Consider the following 27,080-nt stretch of genomic DNA (forward strand, 5'->3'; position numbering starts at 1 on the left):
ATTTTTTTAGGAAAAAATTTCTTTGTCCACTTGATTTGTCAACTTATTTTGATTGCTGGTCATTTTTTATTTTTATTTTATTATTATTTTTTTTACTTAGTGATTAAAGAAGTGATTTTAAATGTATTGATGTATTTTTTTATTTTTTTAAAAAATAAAAATATATTAAGAAAATGTGAAAAAAAAAAAAAAAAAAAAAAACAGACTGGGCGGCACGCCTAGCGGTAAATGCTGGACCGCAAAGTAACATTGCCCATTTTTTTAATATTAAAAAAAAAAACACAAATACATTAATAGCAATTTGGAACATTAATTTTAGTAGGGCTGAGTAGCGACACCCCCAAAATATATCGGCCATCGTGAAGTTAATAATAAAATATATTAAATTATAAAAATTATAAATTGGTATCGTTTGGATAGTAAATTGAGATGAGATAAATTGAGATGAAAATTAAAAGTTAAATAAAATATTATTTTTTAATATTATTATTATTATTTTAAAATTTAAAAATATTGAATTATTTATTATATTTTATATGAAAATTTAAAAAAATTATAATAATAAAATAAGATCAAACGAAACATTTTTACTATTTAAACGAGACTTAAGATATCATGTTAAAGTAAATTTAAAATTTATTCTGCGAATCAAATTGTATTATAAAATTTTCCGGAGGGAAAAAATTGAAATAAATGGTATCAAGAAAAACGGAAAAATGATTTAGAATGAATGTCATTCCCTTTCATTTCCCTTTCGAAACTGTTAGGCTAGGAGATGGAAGCAGCAGAGTACTTCTCCAAGGACTTCGAGTGGGAGGAACTGCGAGCAGAGGTCGAAAACGACCCGTTGTTACGCTGCCACTTGCTCCCATTCGAATCTTCGAATCCCTCTTCAATTAAAGCTGCAGATGAAGATTCAGCGGCATGGAAAAGATTTCACGTCCGTCACTCCTCCGGCAAATTCTTCAAGGTTCCGATCTTTTACTTTTAGTACAGGCTGATGTCTTTAAAACTTTCCAATCGAAAATGTCCGGGCTTTTTTAATGTTATTTTTTGGGTGTTTGGTTGCCGAGAAAGCTCAATACAAGACAGTAAAAAAGGAATTGATGTTATTTTATTTTTTGCTGTTTTGTAAACAGTCTAATAAGTTACGAGAAATATTTGGTGTTTTTTTTGTTGTCAATTTCGTTTAGATGGGCAAAGGTTTTCTATGAAATATTTTTTAATCTAGAATTTGGTAACAATTTTTTTCTAGCAAATTATTGCGTATACGAAGTTTTAGTAAATCATGACATTTTCTTAGAGAAAGCAACTCAACTCCACATATAGAAATGCAAATACTTAGTTCAAATTTAGAGAATACTACACTGTATCGCAATTTTCAAAAAAAGAACTAAACAAAAAAGAAGAGCATATTGCATTGCTAAATAATATCGGATGAGGCCAACATAAAAGTTATGACGGTTATTATTATTTTTTGAGGTGATGAATCATATCATAAAGAAATAATATGCACTCGTAATATATTCATTTCATTGAGCTTACGGTTACACAGTGACTCTAGTCTTTATATAGACTTACAGCAGAGCATGTAGTGACAAAAAAGAGAATAAGAATAGTATCAAGTTGGTTACAACAGAAAGGAATAAAGGACAAAAGTTCTGAATATTCTAGAGCTGCTGAGGTGGAATTGGCTGCTTTTTATTTTTGTAAACATCATCTTCTTTCTTATGGTTGATACGCCCCCTCGAGTCTAGCGGGGTGTCACACACAGTTAGACTCGATATCAAGATGGGGAATTGATCAGCCACCAAAGGTTTTGTAAACGCATCTGCCACTTGATCTTTACTGCTGCAAAACTAAACCTTCAGTGTCTTGGCTGCCACTCTATCACGCACAAAGTGAAAATCTATATCCATGTGTTTGGTGCGGGAGTGATAGACAGGATTAGAAGTAAGTTATGTCGTCCCAAGGTTATCACACCACAGAATAGGAGGATTTGACAGTGAAAAACCAAGTTCTTTAATCAGAGTTTGCAACCAAATGAGCTCTGCAGTTGTATTAGCCAGGGATTTGTATTCAGCCTCTGTGCTAGAGCGTGCAACTGTATGTTGCTTTCTTGAACTCCATGGAATGAGGTGATTTCCCAGAAAAATACAGAAACCACCTGTAGATCTCTTATCATCCAGGCACCCTGCCCAATCGGCATTAGAGTATGCATGCAGGGTAAAAGGTGAATTTTTGGAGAGAGAAAGACCATAATTAATGGTGGATTTGAGGTCCTCTTCACTGCTGTCCAGCGAGAAGGTTTAGGGTCATGCATAAATTGGCATACTTTATTTACAGCAAAAGACACATTAGGACGGGTTAAGGACAGATATTGCAAACTACCAACAATGCTTCTAAACAGAGTGACGTTTTCAAAAGAAGGGGAGTCAAACTTGGAGAGTTTGGTCGAGGCTGACATGGGTGAGGAGATGGGATTTGCATTAGTCATATTGGTCTTTTTCAACAGGTCAGAAATGTATTTTCTTTGAGTGATTAAAAGACCTCCAACAATAGTTTCAACTTCCAATCCAAGAAAATATGACAATAGATCCAAATCTTTAACTGGAAACACATTACTGAGAGCTGAAATCAAGTTATAAATAGTTGTTGAAGATGAAGATGTGATTATCATGTCATCTACATACACAAGAATGAACATGCAGAGCGTAGGTGTATGTAGAATAAAAAGGGACGGATCTTCCTTAGATGCCGAGAAACCATAATTGATAAGCCAAGAACTCAATTTAGAGAACCAAGCTCGGGGAGCTTGCTTTAGACCATAAATGGCCTTATTGAATTTATAGACAAAATTTGGTCGCAAGGGATCAACAAAGCCTTGCGGTTGTTGCATAAATACTATCTCAGAAAGCTTACCATGTAGAAAGGCATTCTGGATGTCTATTTGACAAAGGCACCAGCCACGAGCAACAACATTTGAAGCACCAACCAAATGGTATAGGGCTTTGCCACAGGACTGAAGGTTTCGGTATAGTTTATACCGATTTGTTGGCAAAATCCCTTAGCCACGAGTTTGGCTTTTCTCCTTTCAATGGACCCATTAGAGCGCAACTTAGTACGAAAAACCCAACAACAACCAACGAGATTAGAGGCAGAGGAGGGAGGAACTAGTGTCCAAGTGCTGGTTTTCATGAGGTCTTGATATTCTTGTGGCATGGCAGATTGCCATTCAGAAAATTTTGAGGCTATAGTGAAGGAGGATGACTCATCGGGAACCATGGCAGTGGAGAGAAAGGTATTTCGAGTTGGATAGGGAACTGTTCCATCGGTGAAGGTTCAAGGTTTTGATGAGTTTGTGAGAGAATGAGTTATGATAGGAGATCGTGGGGGGATTAAGGGATTTGGAAGTTGGGATGATTGAGGGATAGCCGAAGGAAGTGAGGGTGAATTTGAGAGATTAGGGTTTGCAGGAAGAGAAATTTGGGAAAACGAAGGTAAGTTTGAAGAGATATTGGAGGGCTGGATTTGTGTGGGAGGAAGGTGGGCCAGTCATACACGTGTGTTTGAGGTCGGGCCATTAGAAGGTGGGGTTGGGATTGGGCTAGAGTTAGGATTTTGGGGGGGGACCAGACGGAATAGAATAAGAATGAGAGAAAGGAATAGAGAAGTTAAGAGGTGCTGGGCCAAGAATAGAATTGGGAAAAATAGGAAGAGAGATTGTGCAAAGGCTGGGTTGAGAAATAGATTGAGTGTAAATGTTTGTTTTGTGAGGAAAATTTGTTTCATTAAAAATGACATATCGGGAAAGATAGAGACGGTTTGTTTTATAATCAAAACACTTATATTTTTTGTGAGAGGTGCTATATCCAAGAAATATACATGAGGTGGACCTGAAGCTTAATTTGTGTCGATTATATGGTCGGAGATTAGGCCAACATTTGCACTCAAAAATTTTGAGAAAAGAGTAATCGGGAGGTTTATGATAAACCATGAAGTAGGGTGATCTATTTTGCAAAATTGGGGTAGGTAGTAAGTTAATGAGGTAAGTAGTGGTTTCAAAAGCATCGGCCCAAAAAGAAAAAGGGGGAGAGGCTTGGGCTAAAAGAGTAAGCCCAGTTTCAACAATATGGTGATGTTTACGCTCAACGATGCCGTTTTGTTGGTGTGTATGTGGCCAAGAGAAGCGATGATTTATTCCAAGATTTTTGCAGTGTTGTAAGAGTAAGAAATTCGCCCCTGGCATCGGTTTGGAGGGAAATAATTTTTGTGTTAAAGAATCATTCTGCAAATATAATAAATGAAGTGAAAACAGATAAAACATCTGATTTATTTTTAAGAGGTAAGCACCAAGTAAACCTTGTCAAATGATCAACTATAGAAAGATAATATTTGAATCCATTTCTTGAGACAATAGGGGCTGGATCCCATACATCGGCCCCAACTAGATCTAGGGGCTTTATAGAGGAATCGATACTTAAAGTAAAAGGCAATTGATGGGCCATGGCTACACGTCATTCGGGACAAACAGAAGAAGATTGAGAGGGGAAATAAGGCAAGTAGTTGGTGTTCAATATTCTGGAGACAACAGCGGGAGAGGGGTGACCGAATCTCTTGTGCTAGCAGCTTATTGACGCTTTCTCACCAAGATTGACGGACGGAGAAGACAACGGCAGGGAGGAGGGAAATTGATAAAGGCCATTATGGGTTGGTCTGCTGATGAGGAGACTCCCTGTCATTTTGTCCTTCACCGAGAAATGATCATCATGGAATTCAAAGAAACAAGCATTATCAGTGCAGAATTGAAAGACAGAGACAAGATTCTTGGTGATAGTAGGAACATGAAGGAGATTTCGAAGCTTAAAAGATGAAGAATTAAAGGAAAAAGAAGATTCACCAATATTGTGGATGGGTAGACCGGTTCTGTTGCCAACTCGAATTTGCTCATTTCCATTATATGGTTCAGATGTAAGATTAAGATGGGAGAGATCGTGGATTATGTGATGGGTTGCGGCATTGTCTGGGTACCAGGTTGGGTCGGGAATGGCTGATGGGGAGGTGTAGTTGGCTTGGAAGGATCGGGGAGGATCATATAGATAGGCATGGTCAAATCTAAAGTGACACTGCAGGGCAACGTGTTCAGGTTTGTTGCAAACTTGGCAGGTAGGTCTCTGTTGATGACTGTTTTGAGGAGAGAAATTTGGGTTTTGATGAGAGAAGGAACGTCCTCTGTTAGAGGAGAACCTCCCTCAACTTCTACCATTTCGGCCTTCACGAAAAAAACCCCTGCCTCTCTGGTCTTGTGGACTGTTGGTGCTTAGGTTGGCAGATGGTTCAAAGGGGGAGGACATGGAAGTGTGAGAGTTGTGTCATCCTATTCTCATGGATGAGAAGAAGGTGATAGAGTTCATGGGATGTTATGAGTTCAGTTCGGGTTGTAACAGAGGTGATGAAGGTTTCATAGGTAGGGCCAAGACCATTGAGCAGATATGTGACAAATTCCTTGTCGGAAAGTGGACTACCGGTTGCAGCAAGTGTATCAACAAGCATTTTCACCTTGCTGAAATAATCTGAAATAGATTGATCTCCTCGAGATAAGTTGGTAAGCTGAAATCTGATCTGGAATTCTTTGGCTTGAGAGTGTGAGCTGAACATGGATTCAAGAGAGGACCACAGCTCACGTGATGCACCTGCAGAGATAATGGCCAACCACAGAATCTGTTAATGAAGAAAATAGAAGACTCAAAATGAGTTGATCCGTGCGTTGCCAAGTAAGAAAATCTGGGTTTATTTTTGGGCTGGAATCGTTTTCGGTAGAGATCATTTTTGGTGGTGGTGTTTGTGTGCCATCCACAGAGGAAAACAGATCCTGTCCTCTTAGGTAAGCTGTAAGCTGACTTTCCATAGTATGTAATTTTCAGAGGTAAGTTTTATTGATACTAGGTGAGAAAAGGAAGAGGAAATGGAGGTAGGAGGAGAAGCTGCCATGGTAAAAAAACAAAAAAGAAAAGGAGGATCAGAGAGACTGCTAGTCTAGCAGCTCTGATACCATATCAGAAAGAAATAATATGCACTCGTAAAATATTCATTTCATTGAGCATACGGTTACACAGTGACTCTAGTCTTTATATAGAATTACAGCAGAGCATGTAGTGACAAAAAAGAGAATAAGAATAGAATCGAGTTGGTTACAACAGAAAGGAATAAAGGACAAAAGTCCTGAATATTCTAGAGCTGCTGAGGTGGAATTGGCTGCTTTTTATTTTTGTAAACATCATCTTCTTCCTTATGGTTGATAAATCATATGCTAATGTCATTCTTGCAGAAACTTTCTCATAGGTGTGGTTAAGTTCTGATCCTATAAGTTATAAAACATGCCGGCACACTTCTCCACTCTTAAAATCTCATCTCTGCAATCCATGAAATTGCTCGTACAAGTCCATCAGGTAATTGGCCGGTTAAATTTGCTTCCTTGACTTTGGCTTCATCAATTCCCGAGTAAAATTTGGCTTTCCTTGCGTACCTGCTTCTGCTCTAACCTTTTCCACCATTGAACTGCCATCCCCTTTGGTAACAACTTCACAAACACCACCATCCACTCTTGAGCCTAAGGTTTCCATTCAAAATAACTCTCCAAACTAGATTAAAAATCAAGGTAATCCTCAGAACTCATCTTTAGATGAAATTCCAAAAATTCAATAATAATTTGTTAATTTATCGCATTTGAGCTTGTCACAAATCACGGGATGATGAGAAGGATTAAGCTGCTCATCAATGGCATCTTCTTCCCCAACCAGTCTTCTTCTTGGTCTATGGGCTATGGCATGATCACTATGCAGGTTTTGGGCTATTGTATGATCTCTAGGCAGAGTTTGGCTCGTGTGTTCTCTATACAGTGTCATTTTTGGCAAAAGTTTCCCCCTAACCCTTTGCATTTGAAACATCTCTTGGGCTTAAGAACTCTTGATTTTTGAACAATTTTATGAAAAAAAGAATGTTTCAGCTTTGATACTTGATGGATATGGCAAAAACCCACAAAAAACCTATTTGGTTGGTACTACAGATATTAAAAGATCAAGGAGAGTGCAATAGAACTCAAATCATATCATAGCCATAAAGACTTTATTTTCTGAGTTGTTATCATAATTTCTTTAATAATCAGGTTACAACCCTTAGATTCAGTTTTATCCCAGAAAAATTATTTCAAATATAAAGAGTCCATAACGGCTGATCCAGTGAAAAGTTCTTTGGCCTGAAATACCTGTGTCTTGGCTGCTTAGCCTTTCATGTGGAGAATTTCCAGTTTGTCTTAAATTATTATATGATAGTAGTTTATGACCGACCTTCATTATTCACCATCGATAATTATATATTAAAAAACGGAAGATAATTATAATGCATTTGACTTTAGGTAATAAAACAATATATAGACTTGAGTTTATTGAGTTTTATCCTCATGTAGATTATGGAGCTGTCTTTTGTTTCATTTTATTGTTGGTAATATTCCTTTTGGCTTTGTTTTTTCCATGCAGCATAATTGGAACTTGTAAATGTAAGATTTTGTTTTAGTTTTCTTGTCTTAGGCTGTACCATTGCATCCTATCATTGGGATGCATTAGGTTTATTGCCCAAGACTTCTTCAATACGCTGTACCAATGGAACACAGCCGCTTTATGTCTCTCTAGCATCAGCTTGCTAATTTTCTTGCTCTTTCTAGTTCTCTCTCTCTCTCTCTCTCTAACTAGGTGTTGTTGATGCATCCCCCCCCCCCCCCCCCCCCCCCCCCCCCCCCCCCCCCTTCTCCAGGTGTACTTTTTCAGATCATTAATAGAACTTATCTTACTGTAAAAAATTTTCCTTGTCTTACTTTCTCTTTTGGGATGTAGGAGAGACGGTATTTGCTAAAGGAGTTCCCAGAACTAGTCTCGTGTGGAGAACATTGTAAGGTTTTAGAGGTGGGATGTGGCAATGGTAGTACTGCTCTCCCAATTTTACGGTAACTTTAAGATGGCCTCAACTTGAATTCATTGTATGGAAGTGATTTTTTAAATTCTGGACACTTAAATCCATTCGGGTAATTGGCTTCAATTGAGATTTCGTTATGTTAACTCCTTATTTTGAAACAACATATTGAACAAACACAAGGTTCTGCTCCTACAATGCTTAATTGAACTTCTGGTTAAGAAAAAAAACTTTGAACCCAGGGTTGAAATTGCAGTAGTAGTTATATAACTTCCAAGCAAGAAATGAAAATGATTTAGAAAGTGCTTGTTACATTTGTCATGGTAACTTATTATTATGTTTGTAATGGTAGAAAGAGCTACTTGTCACATGGTAGGGAGCCATTACTCTGTATTTTCCTGCAAATTTAAAGCAGCTAAATTGTTAACAATATCATGATCTAGAACTTACAAAAAAAATGTTTTGAATGTTTTTTACCTTACCTCTAACGTCCTAATTTCAATGTAATTAATGAAATGAAATGACCCAATGACATAAAGTACTGTATGATATTAGATAGTCTTTTCATATGCAGTTACTAACTTATCAAAAAAAAAAAAAAAAAAAAAAAAAAAAAAAAAAAAAAAAAAAAAAAAAAGAAGAAAAAGAAAAATATGCGGTTACTAGCCTGCACTGGTCACCTAGATGTTGTAGATAATGTTGATAGATGGGCATTCAAGTGTGGATATGCATAACAGCTTGATATTCATTTCACTTTATGTAGGATGAAAGTTTGATTAAAGTATAACTCTGAATCTGACAGCATCTGAGCTCAAATCATTGTCTTGATGTAAGAACTTGCAAAGTCTCTTTGAATCTAAGAAGTGTTGAATAAGTTAAAACTCACTTTGGCTTACTTTTCCTTGGGTTTTGTTTTTTGATAAGTGAGATGAGATTTTATTATATCAAGCAATTAGGCATAGCCCAAGTACATAGGGACTATACAAGAGAGGACACCTAATTACAAGCTAGGAACTAGAAAGAGCAACAAGGAAATCATGAGAATAGACCCATCAAGAACAATAGTAGAAGCCCAAAGGAACAAAGTCTGCAAGAAAAAGCCTCTAATCTCTTGCAGCGAGCATTCTCTATCTTCAAAGCTACGACCATTCCTTTCATGCCAAATACACCACAGAAGGCATAGAGGAATCATCTTCCACACATCATCGATTAAGTGGTTACCTTGGAAACCTCTCCAGCAAGCCACCCAAGCAATAACAGTCCTATTAAAAATCTCATCCTATATATCCTTTGCCACCTCACAATGGAGTAATAAATGATCACTGATTCTTCGTTCCTTTTACACATAAAGTACCAATCCAAAATGATGGGACCACGCTTTCTCAAATTGTCCATCAGGATTTTCCCATGGGAGGCCAGCCAACTGAAAAAAGCAACCTTGAGAGGTACCTTTCACCTCCAAATACACTTCCAAGGAAAGGAATTAAGGGATTGGCAAAACATAACCTTAGACAATGATTTGACTGTGGACTTCTTGTTCCCAGAGTGAGTCCAAAGCAACCTGTCCTCGCCACTACCAATGTTCAAACAATACAACATCCTGAGAAAATCGGAAATATCACCTACTTGCCTTGGATTTTGAAACTTCAATTCTTATCACCATCATGATCTAGGAAAATATTTGTCACATGTGCCATATCCTAAAATGGCTATAGTCAAAGCTACGTTAGGCCTTGTTTGGGGAATGAGATGAATTGAGAAATCCGTGAATAGTTAGTAAAATGGTTTGAGTTAAGATGTTTTATTAGGTTTTGGAAAAGGAGAGAGAAAAAGTTGAATAAAAATATTATAAAGTTAAAATATTGTTAGAAAAAACTTTTGGGCTTTCCCTATTGTCTCCTAAAACATTTTCTCTCCATACACTTTTTTGCTTCGTTGGTTTTCTTGCTCTTCAATGGCAATAATTCCTTGTGGTGATTAGTAGTCCAGTTTGCAGTGTAGTACAGTTGGTGATTAGAATGTTATTGTATTGGTTGGTTTTCGATGGGAATGCACATTGAGGTTTTTATTGAACAGAAGTCATTTGCGTTTAGAAAGGAGAATGATAGGTGGTGGAGAATCACTGAGAGTAGCCGTAGAGTGGTGAAATACATCTCCTTGGATCATGAAGCTTTGGGGTGGTTGGGCTTTATAGTGAAGGAATGTGCGGGGTCGTTGGTTCTTCAAAGTTTCTTAGAACACGTAGAACAGGAAATTCTATGTTAATGGTGCAGAGGGGTTGTAATCTCTATGGTAGTTTTTTTTCTCTTTCGGAGTTAGGGCATGGAGAGAGGAGAGGGATGATAGTTGTTCCAGAAGGTAAGAAGGGGGAGGGATGGAGGAAATTTGGAGCCATTTTGAAGGAACTTACAGCTAATTCCTCTGGTTTGAGTGGGAAAAACAGAGTCCCATGGTCCTCCCAGGCAGATAAGTTGAAGGTTTTTAGGGGAGATGGTGGTGTTCCATTGCTGAAGGTAGATGCCTCAAGGACGTACAGCTAGAAGGTACGGTAGTGTGAAGTGAGTGGAGCGGTGTCTGGTGTGTTTAAGGACGTGCAGAGGTGCGGGGGTGATGGCAGGAAATTGTTGGGGCCAAATGAAGAATATCTGTTAAGGGTTTTGGGTGACATGGAGATTAAAGTGGGGATGTTATTGGAAGAAATTCTAGGACTTAAACGATGCGTTAAGGGGAAGGAAGTGTTGGACATGGGCTTGGTTTTGGGTTCAAAAGTTATGGGCCAGGATTCGGACCAGAGGCAGAAGGGCTCTAGCTCAAAACCCAGTAATGCGTGGCAGGCTGGGCTGGTGAAGAGTCATGGGCCAGGCCAGGCTGTAGGCCCAAAGAAGGCCTGGAGGGCTTTGCTGGGTCAACCTCTCGAGATATCGGTTCAGGAGATGCCTGCCGATATCTCGGACCCAGAATTGAGTCGCGTGTCTGCGACGCCGTTAAGTCTTTCGACGGACTCCGTTCTGGCACAGAAAGGGACACCGGTCCCGGTCGACCTTCATGGTGTGTTGGTGTTGTCACCTAGACGGGGGGATTTCGAGGAGGGTGAGATGGAAGAGGAGTTGGAAATGTATGGGCTTTCGACGACTGATTTTCCGTCGCCGACGTGTGGGCTGCCGTTGGTGAAGGGGCAAAATCAGTCATGTGTGGCAGAAGGAGGCACAACAGTGCTTCCAGTGCTTTCAAACTTGTCGGACCAAGTACTGAGGTCTTCGACAAGTTTGTTTTCTCTGGAAATGGGTTCTTTTGAGGGGAATAAGGTTGGGGTTGGGCTTGATAATTTCAGTGTTCAACCAGAGAGTGTGTGTGGCTCGGAATTGGCACTGAGGGTTTTATTGAGTGTTGAATCCAGTGTTGATAGGGTTGGGCTTGAAAATTGCAGTTTTGAGCTAGAGAAGATGTGTGGTTTGAAATTGGCGTTATGTGTTCCTGCTAGTTCTGGCGAGGAGGAGGCCATTTTAACTCCTTTGTGTACACTCCCTCCCAGCTCTAATTATGGGAGTAGTTTGTCAAATTGGGTCTTCAAGAAAGTAGAGGAGATTCAAGCTGTCATTGGGATTTCGTTTGGAGGGTATGAAGAACAATTTAAGGCTCTCCTCATTGCTCTCGAGGCTAGCCATTCGAAGTCAGCCTCTAAACGAGATAGGGAACTTAAAAAGCTTACTTGCTCTATTAATTATGATGTAAAAGAAGGAAGTGGCGGAAGGGATAGATCGAGAGGAAGGGGCGATGTAGTTTTTTATGAAGTCTAAGATTTTATCATGGAACGTACGGGGGCTCAATGATTGCAATAAACGCTTTTGTATCAAATCATTATTGCGGATATGGAAGGGAGATGTAGTGTGTATTCAAGAAACAAAGTTGCGATTTATTGATAGGAAAATTGTGCGAAGTTTATGGGGGTGCATGCATGTGGGATGGACTTATTTGGCCTCTTTGGGAGCTTCAGGTGGAGTGTTACTTATGTGGGATAAAAGAATGGTTGAGTCGATTGAGGAGTGTATTGGTGATTTCTCAGTTGCGACTCTATTTAAAAATGTAGATGATGGATGGGAATGAGCATTTGCAGGCTCCTATGGTCCTAACGCGGACAGGGATAGGAGAGGGTTGTGGGAGGAGTTGGCGGGTTTGTATTCCTTATGGGATGTGCCTTGGTGTATGGGGGGTGATTTTAACATCATTCGTTTTCCTAGCGAACGATCAGGACATCATCGGTATTCAGTGGCTATGGAAGAACTCTCCGAGTTTATTTTTGATCTGGATCTCATGGATCTCCCCCTTGTGGGGGCGAGTACACGTGTTCAAACTGGCGGGTTTGGTCGAGATTGGATAGATTCCTCGTATCGCCTTTGTGGGAAGCTCACTATCTAGAAGTGAGTCAGAAACAATTAGCTCGGTTTAGTTCAGATCATTTCCTTATCCTTCTAGATTGTGGGGGTATTTACAAGGGGCGTCGGTATTTTAAGTTTGAAAATATGTGGTTAACAGTGGAAGGGTTTGTAGAGAGGGTGGGTGTTTGGTGGTCTTCATATCAATTGATTGGTACTCCAAGTCACATTCTTGCAAGTAAATTGAAAGCTCTGAAACAAGACTTGAAGAAGTGAAATTTGGAAGTTTTTGGCCACATTGACAACCAGAAGTCTACACTGTTGGAGGAACTGCAAGAGTTAGAGGGGAAAGAAGTATTGGGAGATACCTTGGAGGAGGTGTATTTGAGGAAGGGCAGGGTTATGGCAGATCTGGAGAGGGTTCTGTTGTCAGAGGAGACTTCATGGCGTCAAAAATCCAAGGCCCTTTGGTTGAAAGAAGGAGATAGGTGTACGAAGTTTTTTCACAAAGTGGCTAATTCACATCGGCGCAACAATGATATTGAGTCACTTCTATCAGGCTCGCAGGTGCTATCTTCTCCTCTTGAGCTAGAAAACCATATTGTACATTATTATGAGACCCTTCTCACAGAATCGGTTTCTTGGAGGCCGAAGCTTGATTATCTGCCCTTTGAGGCAATTGACTCGCGAAGTGCGAGTGTTCTGGAGAGACCGTTCGTTGAAGAAGAAATTTACAAGGTCATCTTTGGCATGACTAAGGATAAAGCGCCTGGTCCGGATGGGTTCTCAATGGGTTTCTTTCAAACTTGTTGGGATATTGTGAAAGGTGATGTTATGCAGGTTTTCAGTGAATTTCACTCATTTCAAAAGTTTGAAAAATCCCTTAATTCGACCTTCATTGCTCTCATTCCCAAGAAACAAGGGGCTTCGATTATTGAAGACTTTCGTCCTATAAGCCTGGTTAGTAGTGTTTATAAAATTATTTTGAAAGTTCTTGCTAACCGGCTTAGTCCAGTGATGGAACTTATTATTTCTAAGTCCCAAAACGCTTTCGTTCGTGGGAGACAAATTCTTGATTCGGTACTCATTGCAAATGAGTGCTTGGACCACAGACTGCAGGAGGGTGGTTCTGGTGTTCTCTGTAAGCTTGATATGGAGAAGGCTTATGATCATGTGAATTGGGAATTTCTCTTATACTTGCTTGAGAGGTGCGGTTTTGGGACTAGGTGGATTTCATGGATGCTTCATTGTATTTCAACTGTACGGTTCTCAGTTCTGGTTAATGGCACACCCGCTGGCTTTTTTGATAGTTCGAGGGGTTTGCGGCAGGGAGATCCTCTATCTCCTCTTTTATTTGTTATAGTTATGGAGGCTTTAAGTAGGATGGTGCAGGCAGCTGTTGGGGGAGGTTTCTTATCTGGTTTTCAGGTGGGCAATGGTTCTGGTAGCCCTACTATCACCTCACACCTTCTTTTTGCAGATGATACCTTAGTCTTTTGTGAAGCGAATGCTGGCCAGGTACAATCTCTACGAGCACTCTTACTATGTTTTGAAGTAGTGTCAGGGCTTAAGGTGTGAACCTTGGCAAGTCTGAGATGGTTCCCGTGGGTGAGGTTTCTAATATCCGTAGTTTAGCAAGTCTGCTGAATTGCAAGGTGTCCTCTCTTCCAATGAAATATTTGGGTATTCCGTTGGGAGCAACTTTCAAGAATAGAGCTATTTGGAATGGGGTGGTGGAGAAGGTAGAGAAAATGTTGGCTAGTTGGAAACGGGTGTATTTATCAAAAGGGGGCCGCCTCACTCTCATCAAGAGTACTCTCACTAACCTTCCTACATATTTTTTCTCGCTATTTCCTATGCCTATAGGGGTGGTGAACAGGATGGAGAAACTCTTCAGGACATTCTTATGGGGAGGCATGAGGGAGGAGAAGAAATTTCATCTGGTGAGATGGAAGACAGTATGTGTCTCAGTTGAGAAAGGGGGGTTGGGAGTGTGTGATTTGAGAACTTTTAATAAAACTTTATTGGGGAGATATCATTTGGAGGAGGGATCTTTGTGAAAGGAAATTATTGACGCTAGATATGGTGTCCCTGGGGGTGGTTGGTGTTCTAATGAAGTGAGAGGGGGGGTATGGTGTGGGTGTATGGAAATTTATAAGGAAGGGATGGCCAAGTTTTGTAAATCAAATTTGCTTTGTTGTTGGTGAGGGCTATCGAATCAGTTTTTGGAGGGATGTGTGGTGTGGAGATCAAGCATTGGAAGGGGCTTTTCCAGCTCTATATCGCATTGCAGGTAATAGGGAGGCTTCAGTGGCGGATGTGCGGTCATTTGCTCATGGGGCGCATCAGTGGAACATTCTTTTTATTAGGGATTTCCATGACTGGGAATTATCTATTGTTTCAGATTTTTTTAGCCTATTACATTCTATGGGGACTTATAGGGTGCCGAGAGATAGATTGATTTGGAGGGCTTATGATCACAAGATATGTACAGTGAAGGCGTATTATAACATCTTGACAACACAAGAGCATACTCCGTTTCCCTGGAAGAATATTTGGAGGACTCGTGTGCCTTCTAAAGTAGCTTTTTTTGTTTGGAATGTTGCTCTTGGGAAGATATTGACCACGGATAATCTGAGGAAGAGAGGATGTGTAGTGATGGATTGGTGTTATATGTGTAAAAAGAATGGAGAATCTGTGGACCACCTCTTATTGCACTGTGAGGTAACTAGGGTGTTGTGGGATGAGACTTTTCAAATGGTTGATGTTGCATGGGTTATGCCTAGAAGGGTAGTGGATTTGTTGGGTTGTTGGAGGAAGATGCAAGGCTGTCATCAAGTGGTTGCAGTGTAGAAAATGATTCCGTTGTGCATTATGTGGTGCATTTGGTCAGAAAGGAATGCGCGATGCTTCGAAGATAAGGAACGCACAATGGCCGAGTTGAAGAATTTTTTTCTCCACACTTTAATGTGCTGGTTTTCTGCTATTGTATTGCATGGTGATAATGTGCATGATTTTTTGTCTTTAATTTATCGCTCTTAGAATGTAATTAGGGGTCCTTCTGTATACTTCCTGTGTACAAGGGCTATGTTTATTTCTCTCATATATATAATATTGATCTCTTACTTATAAAAAAAAAAAAAATATCGTTAGAATATAATTTTTTAATATAATTTTTGTTTTGGAATTTGAAAAAGTTGAATTGTTTTTTGTATTTTGTTTGGAAGTTTGGAAAAATTGTAATGATTAAGTAATGATTAGATGAAAAAGTTGAAGATTTGAAATTGAAAAGTGTTTATGTTTGAGTGATGTTTGGGAAGGAAATTATGAGAAATTTTGAGATGAGATGTATTCCCAAACGAGGCCTTAGAGATCCTCATAATCACTTGTAAAGCCTAGTTTTACATAATATAACCAGTGTGAGACTTAGAATGTAACATCCCTTCCAGGTACTTTCGTAATTGAAGCCATGTAAGAAACTTGCATAAATAAAATAAAAGCATCTCTTTTTTTCATAAAAAAGAGTTTATAAATAAACAAATTTCTAGAATAAAGACATAATTACTAATTAGAGTTTTTAATGCGGAAAATAATAAAATGCGACCTTAGATCTAAATCAAACTAGGGATGCATAGATCTAAGTAATACTAGACTGCTCCGTGTAAGCTTTGCCCGCCTGCTCATCTTGGTCATCTTCCTCACCTGGTTGGTTAACAATATAAAATATAAATAAAATGAGTTGAAGACTCAATAAGAAGCACATGCCATAAATGTAATAAACACTAGGTTTTTTCTAAAAATTTGAATGCTTATTGACGAAAATCTGACATATTAATACTTATGCTTATGACATGCAGGGTTTAAAAATTTGATTTCTATTATCTAATCTTAATTGGCCAACACACATTAATCCCGTGTACAAGGTTATGCATTGCTAAACCTATCATAGATATCTGTGATGGACCACGCTTAGGTCCGTGGCTTGCACGTCAACTCATAATTTGCATTGTTACCATGCATCTCTATGGTCATCTTATATCTTATCAATCTTAGATTTACTCAATACTTATCATACGAGGACTTCCATAACATTTGCTATATGAGATGCATGATTCACGTAATTAACATGACTAGCATAAAGTAATAAAAATATGACATGATCACATGGTATGATGAGTGGTATGCTTTATGTAACTAATCAGTCTGTTCTACATATTTAATATCACACTTCCAAAGAAATGGCTTTAAATACTATAAAAATTTAAAAGACTGGTTTACGATATTTCTAAGTGTGGTCAAGCTACTTACCTCGTAGCTAATCTAAGAATTAAATCACATAATTCGTCTCCTATAAAATAACGTATCATCACTTAGTTTCTATTAAAGCATGTATTATTATTCTACATAATTAATGTATAATAACTTTAAGAAAAATAATTATTTTGTAATTTATTTTAATTTTAGACAGAGAGTCTAATATTATTTAGATCTATGCATCGTTAATTTGATTTAGGTCTGAGTTCGCATTTTATTATTTTCCGCATTAAAACTCTGATTATTTCTTTATTTTAGAATTTGGTTTATTTATGAACTCTTTTTTATGAAATAAAGTGATGCTTTTATTTTATGTATGTAAGTCTCTTACTGGGCTACAATTACGAAAGTAGACGGTGTCCCAAAGCCTATGAAAAGGGGTGTTACGTAGAACCCACACAAGACCTTCATAATCCACCCAATAAATGTGGACATTATTCTATATCTATGTCAATCTAGGGTATTCAATGTTGGTAAAAGCACGGTTAGGCCCAAAGTGCGAAGTGTCAAGGCTGAAGTGCTGTGCTTACTAAAAGCAAAGCACATTTATAAAAGTGAGTTTTGTGTGTAGGCCTTAAGTGCTGAAAATCGTGCTTTTGTATTTTTTTTTCAAAAAATGTAAAATATCAATGCAAGCGTTAAAAAACAAAAATTCTCAAGTATTTAGTGACAATCAAACAAATTCATCCATGTGGCCAACTTTTATACTGCCTATTTCCTTGTATTAATTTTTCTTTTTGAAGATGGTTGCCATGCTAAAAAGCCCCAAAGAGGTTTCCTTTTTTTTAAAAAATATCTCATTCAAGTGGCAAGTTTCAACTCCATGCCTATTTGCCATATGGCAAGAATGTCATTTCGAAGAGCTGATTGATAGAACCTACAATCATAACAGATACATGGAAGGAAAGTATTTTTTTTTTTTTTTTTTGTCAGTATACATTGAAGGAAAGTATATCTTTGACATATCTTTCTTTCTACCAAATTAAATTTTGACTAAGATTGCATATTAGCTATCCCATGTAAAAGCGTACATAAAGTAAGAGGGAAGATTCCCAATGTTTACTTCTGATTGGGAATCACTATAATTGTTTCCAAATTGGACGAAAAACTCCAAACTTTCAGCCTCCTTTCTTTCTATTCTCTAATCTCATATGAAAATCAGTCCTTCTGTCAAGGTTTCATCCAAAGTTCTAATGGAATTTGTGCTGCATCATTGCCATGACCGCACATGATATGCCACATAAATAGATTGACACTGCCATATGTTAGAAAACCCCAAAAGAACATTAAAAAAATGAAAAGAATAGTAATGTAATTATCAAGCAAAAATGTAGAAAAAAGGAAAAAGGCCCTGCCCCGCCTTGCAAGGATGTGATGCAAATTTTCAATGTTTTTGTTATTAGTTTTTTAAATTTTTTGTTTTTTTGGCTTTTTTAAAGGTTTTTTCGGGATATTCTTTTTTGGCTTCATTTGTTTCCTCTACCCTTTATTTTGTATTTTTTTTTTTAAAGTTCATGTTATTATTTTTTTTTTTTTTTTTTTTTTTTTGAATTTTCTTAGATGCATGTCCTGTCATGTGTTGATCTATATGTGCGGCATGTCTTAAAATAAGCATATGGTGATAATGAATCCATGAAGAGATGTAAAAATATTTGCACTAATTGGTGCATTCACAGGGTTTCCTGTATATTTTCCCACACCTAATCTCCACAACCAAACTTAAAATCCTCATGTACTCATGATGCCAGATGATATTAATATTTTCTAATTTGTTATTTTGCCTCCAAATTTCTAAGCCAACCTGGCATGGTAGTGATGTGGTTTCTATTATGTTAAGGTTTTCAACAAAACTCTGATGTTAGGACTAAATTGTAAACACTTGAAAGTTGAGGATTTGGAAACCTAGGATGCAAGTTTGAATCCCATTAAAACCTAGGGACTAATTGGAATTTTTTCAAAATTAAATGCAGTTCCTTTAGTTGCTATTTTCATGCAGATAAGTTTTTTCTAAATCATTGTAGTAAACAGCTTTATAGGTAGTCATTGCATGCACCAAAAATCATTTCTAGTTTTTTATTTTGAAGTTTGTCTAGCAAATCAGTACTTGAGGATTTATTTTTGGTGATTAGCTTTGGGAAATATTCAGGAAACTGGCTGTGATGTCGCAATTTGAATGCATCAATTATTGGAAATATTTCTTGGCCTCTTTATGGATTTCTTATCACCATATGGCTTGTTTTTGTTAAATTTTCCTATTTTGTTGAAACATGTAGAAAAAGTTTCAAATTAGTTTTAACACTTGATAAACTTACATTACATTTTATTGAGTTAAAAGTTTGAGATAAATTTATTAAATTTAGACATGTTCTAGATCTTTGTCATAAACTCCAGATCATGCCGTTGGCTCTCTATCTGAGTGCTTACAGACTACCATTTCCTGTGTAGTGGCAATGAACACATCACTGTGTATGCATGCGATTGCAGCAGTGAGACTCTTGAGAAGGCTGAAGAGATTATAGCTGCCGCTACTGTAACATCTGTTAGACATCGTTTCCATACATTCTGCTGTGATTTTTCTACAACTGGGTTTCCAGAGTGGTTGGGCTGCCATACTTGCCAAGAAATTTTTCTACAAAAGCAGCAAAATTGCTTGTCAGGTTTTGATCTTCATCCTTCTCATTGCTGTGTACTTTTTGTTGTCCCCATATGCAATATGTACTCAAGATTTCTTTTTTGCTTCTCCAGATGTTAAAGAGAATAATAGCAATGATGCGTCTTCATTGAAAGAAAGAGACTGTTGCATTGGTGGGGTGGATTTTGTTACCTTGGTATGCATTTTACCCAAAATAATTTCAAGTTTGCTGTTGCTAGGTGGCCCCTGGTTGTTTACCTCAGAAATTTAAAAAGTATAGGGCCCTGTATCTTTTTTTCTTTTTTTCACTTGAATGATCATGCATTACAAATCTCAGCAAAACCTTTTTATTTTTTTATTTTTATTATTATTATTATTATTATTATTATTATTATTTTCATTTGGTGATTGTTAAGATGTCACGTCTACCAAATTCCCTGTGCTTAAAGTCCATGCAACTTGAAATGAATTAATTTGATATCCATACACAGAAATATGCCCTTGAATTTTTAGTAGCAATTGCCACTCATCCCAGTTGAAATTTTTCTTTAGTGAAAACCTTTATGCGCGTATACTGCCTTTTTCTAAAGCTGCCTGTTATGTAATATTGCAACAGATGGGAGCTGATTTTGTGCATTTAGTTCTCTTAAGTATCATCTTTTCAAGTCTCTTAACAGCCCTCCTCTAATGCATCCGATTGGTTCTTATTTTGATTGGCAAGGCATTGCTTTTTTGTTTTGCAAGTACAACTTATGCATACCCAGGTCTGGGGCTTGGGATATGCTATTTGGTTTTTGGGCCACCTGGGTGAGCCATTGTTGCCTATTGTCTAGTGATTGCAACATAATCTAAATTATCCGTTATCCCCTTAAAATCCCATCATTTTACCTATAAAAACAAAGTGTAAATGATCCCATAATTTGTACACATTTTGATGGTACTAGAAGTGGGCTCTATTGTCTAGTGATTGCAAGTAACCCTTCGGTTTGGCCCTTCTAAGAAATGGTCAATAAGTTTCTTTTAATAAAAAATACCTAATTGGTTGCTAGGTTATACTCCCTTTTGAAAATGGTACCATATAAGCAAATCAACGACTCAGCATCACGTGTAGTATGTCACATGTATAAATCTACACACAGCATGTTATGTTTCCAAGAAGAAGCCAAAAAAAAAAAAAAAACGTGAAATAACAGAAAATGCCAAAATAGAATGCAATTATGTTTGTGTGTATGCCTATCTAATAATTTTTTAATTATTTTTTGGGAGATGATAACATGCTTTTGTATATGGTAGTGTAAGAAATTTTAATTTCTTGTATATATTGCCAAAAATGTTGCCGCTAGTGAGAGTGTAACGCTACATTTTTGAACCATATTGTAATTAATACAAATTCATCCACATGCACAGAGCTTTACGTCAGTATCACCCAGTATCTACATCCATATGCACGTTACTGATCAAAGAAAAGAAGAACAATATAATGCTAAATGAAAAAAAATAAAAACTAGCAAGCTCTGAGTTCATGGATTACAAGTTGTTAACTTGAGATGAAATCCATTATTTTGTAATAATTGGGGCAATCATTGTCTTCGAAGTTCAGTTGAGTTAAAAATTGCAGCAAGATCTGTTATAATTAATGCTTCTTGCCATTTTTATTTGCTTCCATAAACCTTTCAGCCATTTGTTTATCTTGGTTGAGACTTTTACTTTCCCAGTGATGGAGTGGTAATGTGCTGTGCATTCTGAAATGATGGTGCAATGTTTTGCTTTGAACCTAAAGATGCTTCATGCTAAGTTGCCATCTTAATACTTGCTTTCTTCCTTGTTTAATTGACTTTAATCCTGCTTAAACCTTTTTTCCCTAAACCTGAGCTTCTGCATGGTGCGTGGTCTACTACTATACTCAAACCTTATGAGAAGAATAATGCGATTTTGACATCAGAGTTGCTTCTTTTATCTGTATGATGTTAGGTATTCACACTATCAGCTGTACCATTCCAGAGGATGCCAACATCCATCAAGGAGTGCTTTTCTGTTTTAAAGCCAGGAGGCATGCTTTTATTTAGGGATTACGGTAATAGTTAAAAATCGTGATTTCTGTTTGAATTTAATGTACTAGGTTTAAATTAGTAGAAGATTTTGAATTCTGTGTTTTCACCTGCTGACAAAGGTTAAGCTGAATACTTCAGGCCTCTACGATATGACTATGCTTCGATTTGAGTCAGACCAAAGAGTGGGGTTCAGGGAGTACATGCGTTCTGATGGAACCCGTTCTTATTTCTTCTGTCTAGATACTGTTAGAGATCTCTTTTTGGGTGCGGGCTTCATTGAGGTATACTCTCTTTCTTACTTACGTGATGGTAATTGTACTCTAGAGTTTCACATTACACTATGATTGTAGTTGATTGATTATGTTGGAAAGAAAGGAATGTGATCATCTTATGGGATTTTTATTGTTATTAATTAATTTTTTTAACTCCCAATGGTTTTCCTTCATTTGAAGTTTCAATATCCAAATAGTTGGTATTATTTGGAGATTGAGACTCAAAAAAACTTGTTTTTGGACTGCTACTTATTTTGATCCTCTTCCGGACCTTGCAGCTAGAACTTGAATATTGTTGTGTTAAATCTGTGAATCGCCGAAACAGGAACAGTATGCTTAGAGTGTGGGTTCATGGGAAGTTTCAGAAGCCTATGTGAAGTTACTTGTTGAGAGATACTTTTCTCATAGAGGTACTATTTTAAGAAATGAAGATTTTTCTATTTCTTGCCCTACGGTTTGCTCATTGCTGTGAAAAGCTGCTGTTTCATATCTATAATTGTTTTAGCAGAGTACATCTTTCCAAATAATGTAAATGCAGGACGACAGTTAGGGAAGGAGGGAGGGTTCTTGCCCTATGGTTTGATCATTGCTGTTGAAAAACTGTTTTTTTTTAAGAGAAGAGGGATGATAATCTCAATTTTATTGATAGCCCTCACTTCTGGCAGAGAAATACCACATACAAAAGAAAGCCTAGGGTTCACAAAAATCTTTAAACCAAGGCTTTAAGAAAGTAAACAATGTAAATGTAAAAACTACATCGACAAGGTAATATCCTTCAATATTTTAGAGGAATTATTACTTTTAATTAATTATTTATTTAGCCATTAATAATTATTTTATATAGGTTTTTAAATTAGGAGGTCAAGTTAGGGTAGAAACTTGACTAAGCTTCAAATTCATCTATATTGAGGTTAATTATGGGGGATTAGAAATTGGATTCGTGAAGGATATTAGGCCTTGAACTATTGGATTTAGAAGTTAACCTTGAGTTGACTTAGTTACCTAGGCCCATGGTTAGATCAAGTACCCAAGAAGAACACTAGGGACCCATGGGTCAAACCCATGAAACGGACCAAACCGTGTAGCTTGACCCATAACCCAATTAGCTGAAAACACAACCCATAGCTCTCATGCATTGTGTAAACCACTTTTCCATTTTCTTGGGTTGCCTCAGCCATGACTCCAACTGAACTCTTCCCAGACCAAGCCTGGTCCCAGCCACCTACCTCCTCCCTGCGCAGCCACGGATGGTAAGCAAGTCATTTGCTCTATTCGCACCTAACCGTTCACAAACCCTTTTCCTCCACAGCACCACCTTGCTACCACAAAGGAAAATTGTGAGAGAGTTCCAGCCTTGCCAATGCACGGACAGCGTATACCAAGCCACCTACAGCATGTAACTGCACCAAAGGCTGAGTACCTGCACCCCACCTCTTTCCTCAACCCTCTCTTCATCTTCCTCTGGTTCAGTCCCTTGTAAGCCGCCTCACATGGTATAACTTTTCGTGGATGAACCTTTGTTCTTGGCCGCAGTTGGATATAACACCAATTAAGATACAGCCCATTGGAAGCCTAAGGATAAAAGGAAAGTGATGAAAGTGATATAAGGCAAATAGGACTCAACTACTTCAAAGGAGGAAAGAGACATTTATAATAGGAGGGAATCTCTACAAATCAGGGTAGATTATTGGCTCCCCCTCTAGATTTCTACGGCGAAGTCATTTACTTTAACCTCCCTAGAGCCCTAATTTTCCTCCATTGTATTAAGAGCTATGAGAGGTGATGAGAGATTTATAAAAAAAAAGGTGATGAGAGATTGTAAAATCACCGACTATAGTGGATTTCGTCCCCAAACAACCTATGGACATAGGCTTTTATGCTGAACCATATATATGTCTGTGTGCCTCTTTTTATTTACATTTTATATACAATTTATATGTTTTATGGAATCGAAACAAAGCAAAATAGATGGACATGCTATCCTCATTACTCCCCACTGCCTCACGTTGACGATGCTTCTATCTTACTCAAAGTCCGTTGAATTGCAACTCCCCAGCATCGGACTTCAATACCCACCTAGCCAGCCACTGTCCAACCTAGATGGATGTGGTTTTTATGATTAACAGTCGAGACAGAGCAAGTTGGAGCCATTGGAATCCACCATGGACGTGACCCACTCCACATCGAGCATCTCTGGCCATGATACTCCCTACGTCGCAGCAACTCACAGTTGGTTGCACTGCAACCCTTGCCTTCTTACATGACAAAAACAATTAAGTTTCACTGATCTCTTTATCTTTCATTTGTGAAATCCCAAGCTCTTGCATAGAACGCTCGTGAAACTGCTCGGAAAGTCCCATGCAAGCAATTTTCTCGCCCAAGACAAAAGCCTTGCTGGCACATATGCCACGTCATTGGTCAGAAAATCCCGAGTGAGCAATGAGCTTGTCCAGGACAAAAGCAATGGCTGGCATCGACCGCGTCAGAGATTGGAAAGTCTTGAGCGAGTAACGCAGCTCACCCGAAAGACAAGCAAGGTAGGCACATAACCCACTTGCACATAGAGAGCCTCAGACAAGCAATGAACCTGGCTGAGCAACGACCAAGGCGAGTAACCATGAAGCTTGCCTAGGCAATAAACGATTAGCCCGCCCTTGCAAGTATTAACGAAGGAAGCAATGTGGGTATTTAACCTACCCACATAGGAACATTTTGGGCGAGCAATGAAACTTGCCCTGAGGCACATGCCTAGCGATGTCTGGCGTTCGTGCAAGTAACCAAGCATTAGACGGCAAAAGCCGAGCAATGTAGCTCGGACCAGCATAGCGAGTAATGACACTTGCCCAAGCATGGGAAGCAAAGAAATTCGCCCAACCGACAAGCACTTCGAGTAACTTGAGCAATGAAGCTCGCCAAGGTTTGCTCAACCCAAACACGAGATTTAACTTTCACTTGTGCTAAGAAGTTTGAGTTTTGGATGTTCTCCCCATAAAGTTCCTCAGGTTTCTATGTGACTCTTAAAGAAAGGCATAGAGGGCTAGAGGTGGGTAACGAACTTGGGTCACGGGCAAGTAGCCTGTGGGCACTTTGCCTACCCAATGGTTGAGCATTGTAGCTCGCACCTAGTGCTCATAATACCTGTAAGAGCAATGGAGCTCCCCACGAAAGACAAAGCACCACAAGTGATGAAGCTTGCACAAGCAACGACAAGCAATAGTCTTCGTCTCAAGCACCGCTCACCATCTTCTCGCCCGCACGTGGAACATCAAGTGCTGTGCAAGGCAACTTGGCCAGAGCAACCTGCAAGTCAAGCAACAACCATTCTCATTCTCATTCTCATCTCATATAATCATTACAACTTTTCTAAATTCACACACAAAATAAAATAAACAATTCAACATTTTCAAATTCCAAAACAAAAATAATATTAAAAAAAATATAATCTAACAATATTTTATTCAACTTTTAACTTTTATCTCAACTCATCTCATCTGCAAAAACAAACGAGGCCTAAGGCTCTCCTAAGCAACAACACTTGCCTCGAGCCAAAAAGGCTCTCTTGAGCAACAATGGCACTTCGGCCAACAACAGTCTCCCAGAGCAACAAGGCTCTCCCGAGCAATAATGGTGCTTCGGCCAACAACCCTCCTCCCTAGCAACGAAGCTATCCTGAGCAACAATGGTGCTCCGGTCAATAACATTCCTCTCGAGCAACAATATGCCCCCGAGCAACAATGCTCGCCTCCCAAACTGCAAGAAGTCCCTTGCAATGGTAAAGGAGCGCATGCAATACTTGCCCCAGCACAACAGAGATTTGCCCACCCCAAAAACAAGAAGGCAAACACTTTCCCTGGAGTGTCACGAGTTAAGACTTAAGCTTGGCAGTAATAGTTAATTGACCAGGTGATGGCTTTCTAAATCTATATTCCAAGTGTAGAAGCTATCAAAGTAGTATATGGATGAGTTCCATGGTCATTTCCACAGGGACAACAATATTCACGTAGAGCAAATTTGTATTACTTTTGTGTGGGAAATTTTTTGTAAAGAACTGTTTATACGGCTAAAGAGAAACAATAAGAAAAATGGTTATGTACTGATGTGGAGTTTATTAATGATAAGGATGGTTTTGATTTTTGGATAAAACAAAGTTTAAGAATGAAGTGAAATTGGTTTTCTGATTGCTTGTCAAATTAAAAGAAATGAGAAATATGAGTATTAGTAAAATGGGTGCAGGAAATATAGAGATTGCAGAAATATCAAAACCAGTGACACAAAATGAGGAAACACACTTGGGCTACAAGAATGTTTTCTCATTTTCCAAACTCTGATTAAGTGGTCTAACTCTATAACTCAATTGTTAATCTAGTCTAAGTATTAACAATCGGAAAATGAAGATTTAAAACCAGATTTACAATCCAAAGTATCTATAGAATGCAAATAAATTTACTATGAATACCAACCATGAAAAACCTTGAAAATATTACCAAGTTTCTGCTGTGCCTTCCGTCAACAGAAGAACAAGAACAAGAGTTTCTGGTTTTGACTTATCTCAACATAGTTGACTTGCAAAACTATAAAATAGATTTTTATCATATAAGAATCACTCTAATCAGTAGTTTAGAGCAAGAGAATCCATATCTTGTAGCTCAAGCTGTAAATTTAGCCTAACATCTTTCTCTCAGGAAATAGAAATTAAAACAAGTAAACTACTCATAAAAGGGGTGCTCCGTGCAAAAACAAAGCTATCGAAAAAGAAAAAAATTCCCAAAACAACTACTATAACTCAGAAATAAGTCTTCCTCAACAAAAGTCTGAAAAAATATGCCAAAAATAAAACTGCCCGAAACGAAAATCAGAAATCCCCTTTTATACCCTATGCGATTTTTTTTTCTCTTCCCTCTTTTGGTTGGCTGGTTCTGCACCCTCTTAGACCACGATCCTGCACTGCCTTTCCACTTCCGCGTGCATGAGTCTGTTGCCCAGCTTGAGGCCAGTTGCTGTGCCTTCCACTCCCACGTCCCACTCATCCGTAACCTCTTCCCTCTCTCTTTTCCTTTCTTCTTCTTCTTTTTTTTTTTTTTTTTTTTTAGTGTTTCAGATCCCTAACCCCTTAGTGTGTGTGAGTCTGCTGTCCAGTGCATTCTTTTGGGTGTTGCCGTGCTAGTTGGGTATTTCCAAGATTACCCATGTGCTTTAACATCTTTTCCCATAATGCCCTGCAACATATAAGATATGAGAGGGAGTAAAATTTGGGGTATTAATTTTGATGTGGACCAGCTGCATTGTAACTCTTTTCAACTGCAAAATATCAGAATTTAACATTAAGTCAAGAGTATTAAAAATTACTACATAATTAAGTGCTTAATTCATTTTTTGGTTAAATAATTAATTCACTTTAGCAGCTTAATCTTGTAATTTTTGACACTTTATCACCAGGTCTCTACGAGACTCCCAAGGGTTGAAAAAGTTGAAA

At 38.1% G+C, this 27,080-nt stretch overlaps 1 protein-coding gene across 6 annotated transcripts in view; it reads left to right on the forward strand.

Moving 5' to 3' along the window:
• The first annotated feature begins 659 nt into the window (after window positions 1-659).
• The window catches only part of LOC121260392 (tRNA N(3)-methylcytidine methyltransferase METTL6), a 33,886-nt gene continuing 7,465 nt past the window's right edge, over window positions 660-27,080 (forward strand). For 4 of the 6 annotated variants that reach the window (XM_041162246.1, XM_041162248.1, XM_041162247.1 and 1 more), the window contains exons 1-7: window positions 660-970; window positions 7,890-7,999; window positions 19,098-19,309; window positions 19,398-19,480; window positions 21,256-21,358; window positions 21,474-21,616; window positions 21,886-22,017. In XM_041162246.1, coding sequence (XP_041018180.1) covers window positions 776-970; window positions 7,890-7,999; window positions 19,098-19,309; window positions 19,398-19,480; window positions 21,256-21,358; window positions 21,474-21,616; window positions 21,886-21,984 — 945 coding nt within the window. In that variant the 5' untranslated portion in view covers window positions 660-775 and the 3' untranslated portion in view covers window positions 21,985-22,017. The remainder of the gene's footprint in view (window positions 971-7,889; window positions 8,000-19,097; window positions 19,310-19,397; window positions 19,481-21,255; window positions 21,359-21,473; window positions 21,617-21,885; window positions 22,018-27,080) is intronic. The other 2 variants (XM_041162253.1, XM_041162250.1) reach the window with 1 other exon arrangement.

The sequence above is a fragment of the Juglans microcarpa x Juglans regia genome, chromosome 4D, assembly GCF_004785595.1.
Source record: "Juglans microcarpa x Juglans regia isolate MS1-56 chromosome 4D, Jm3101_v1.0, whole genome shotgun sequence".
NCBI classification, from domain to species: domain Eukaryota; kingdom Viridiplantae; phylum Streptophyta; class Magnoliopsida; order Fagales; family Juglandaceae; genus Juglans; species Juglans microcarpa x Juglans regia.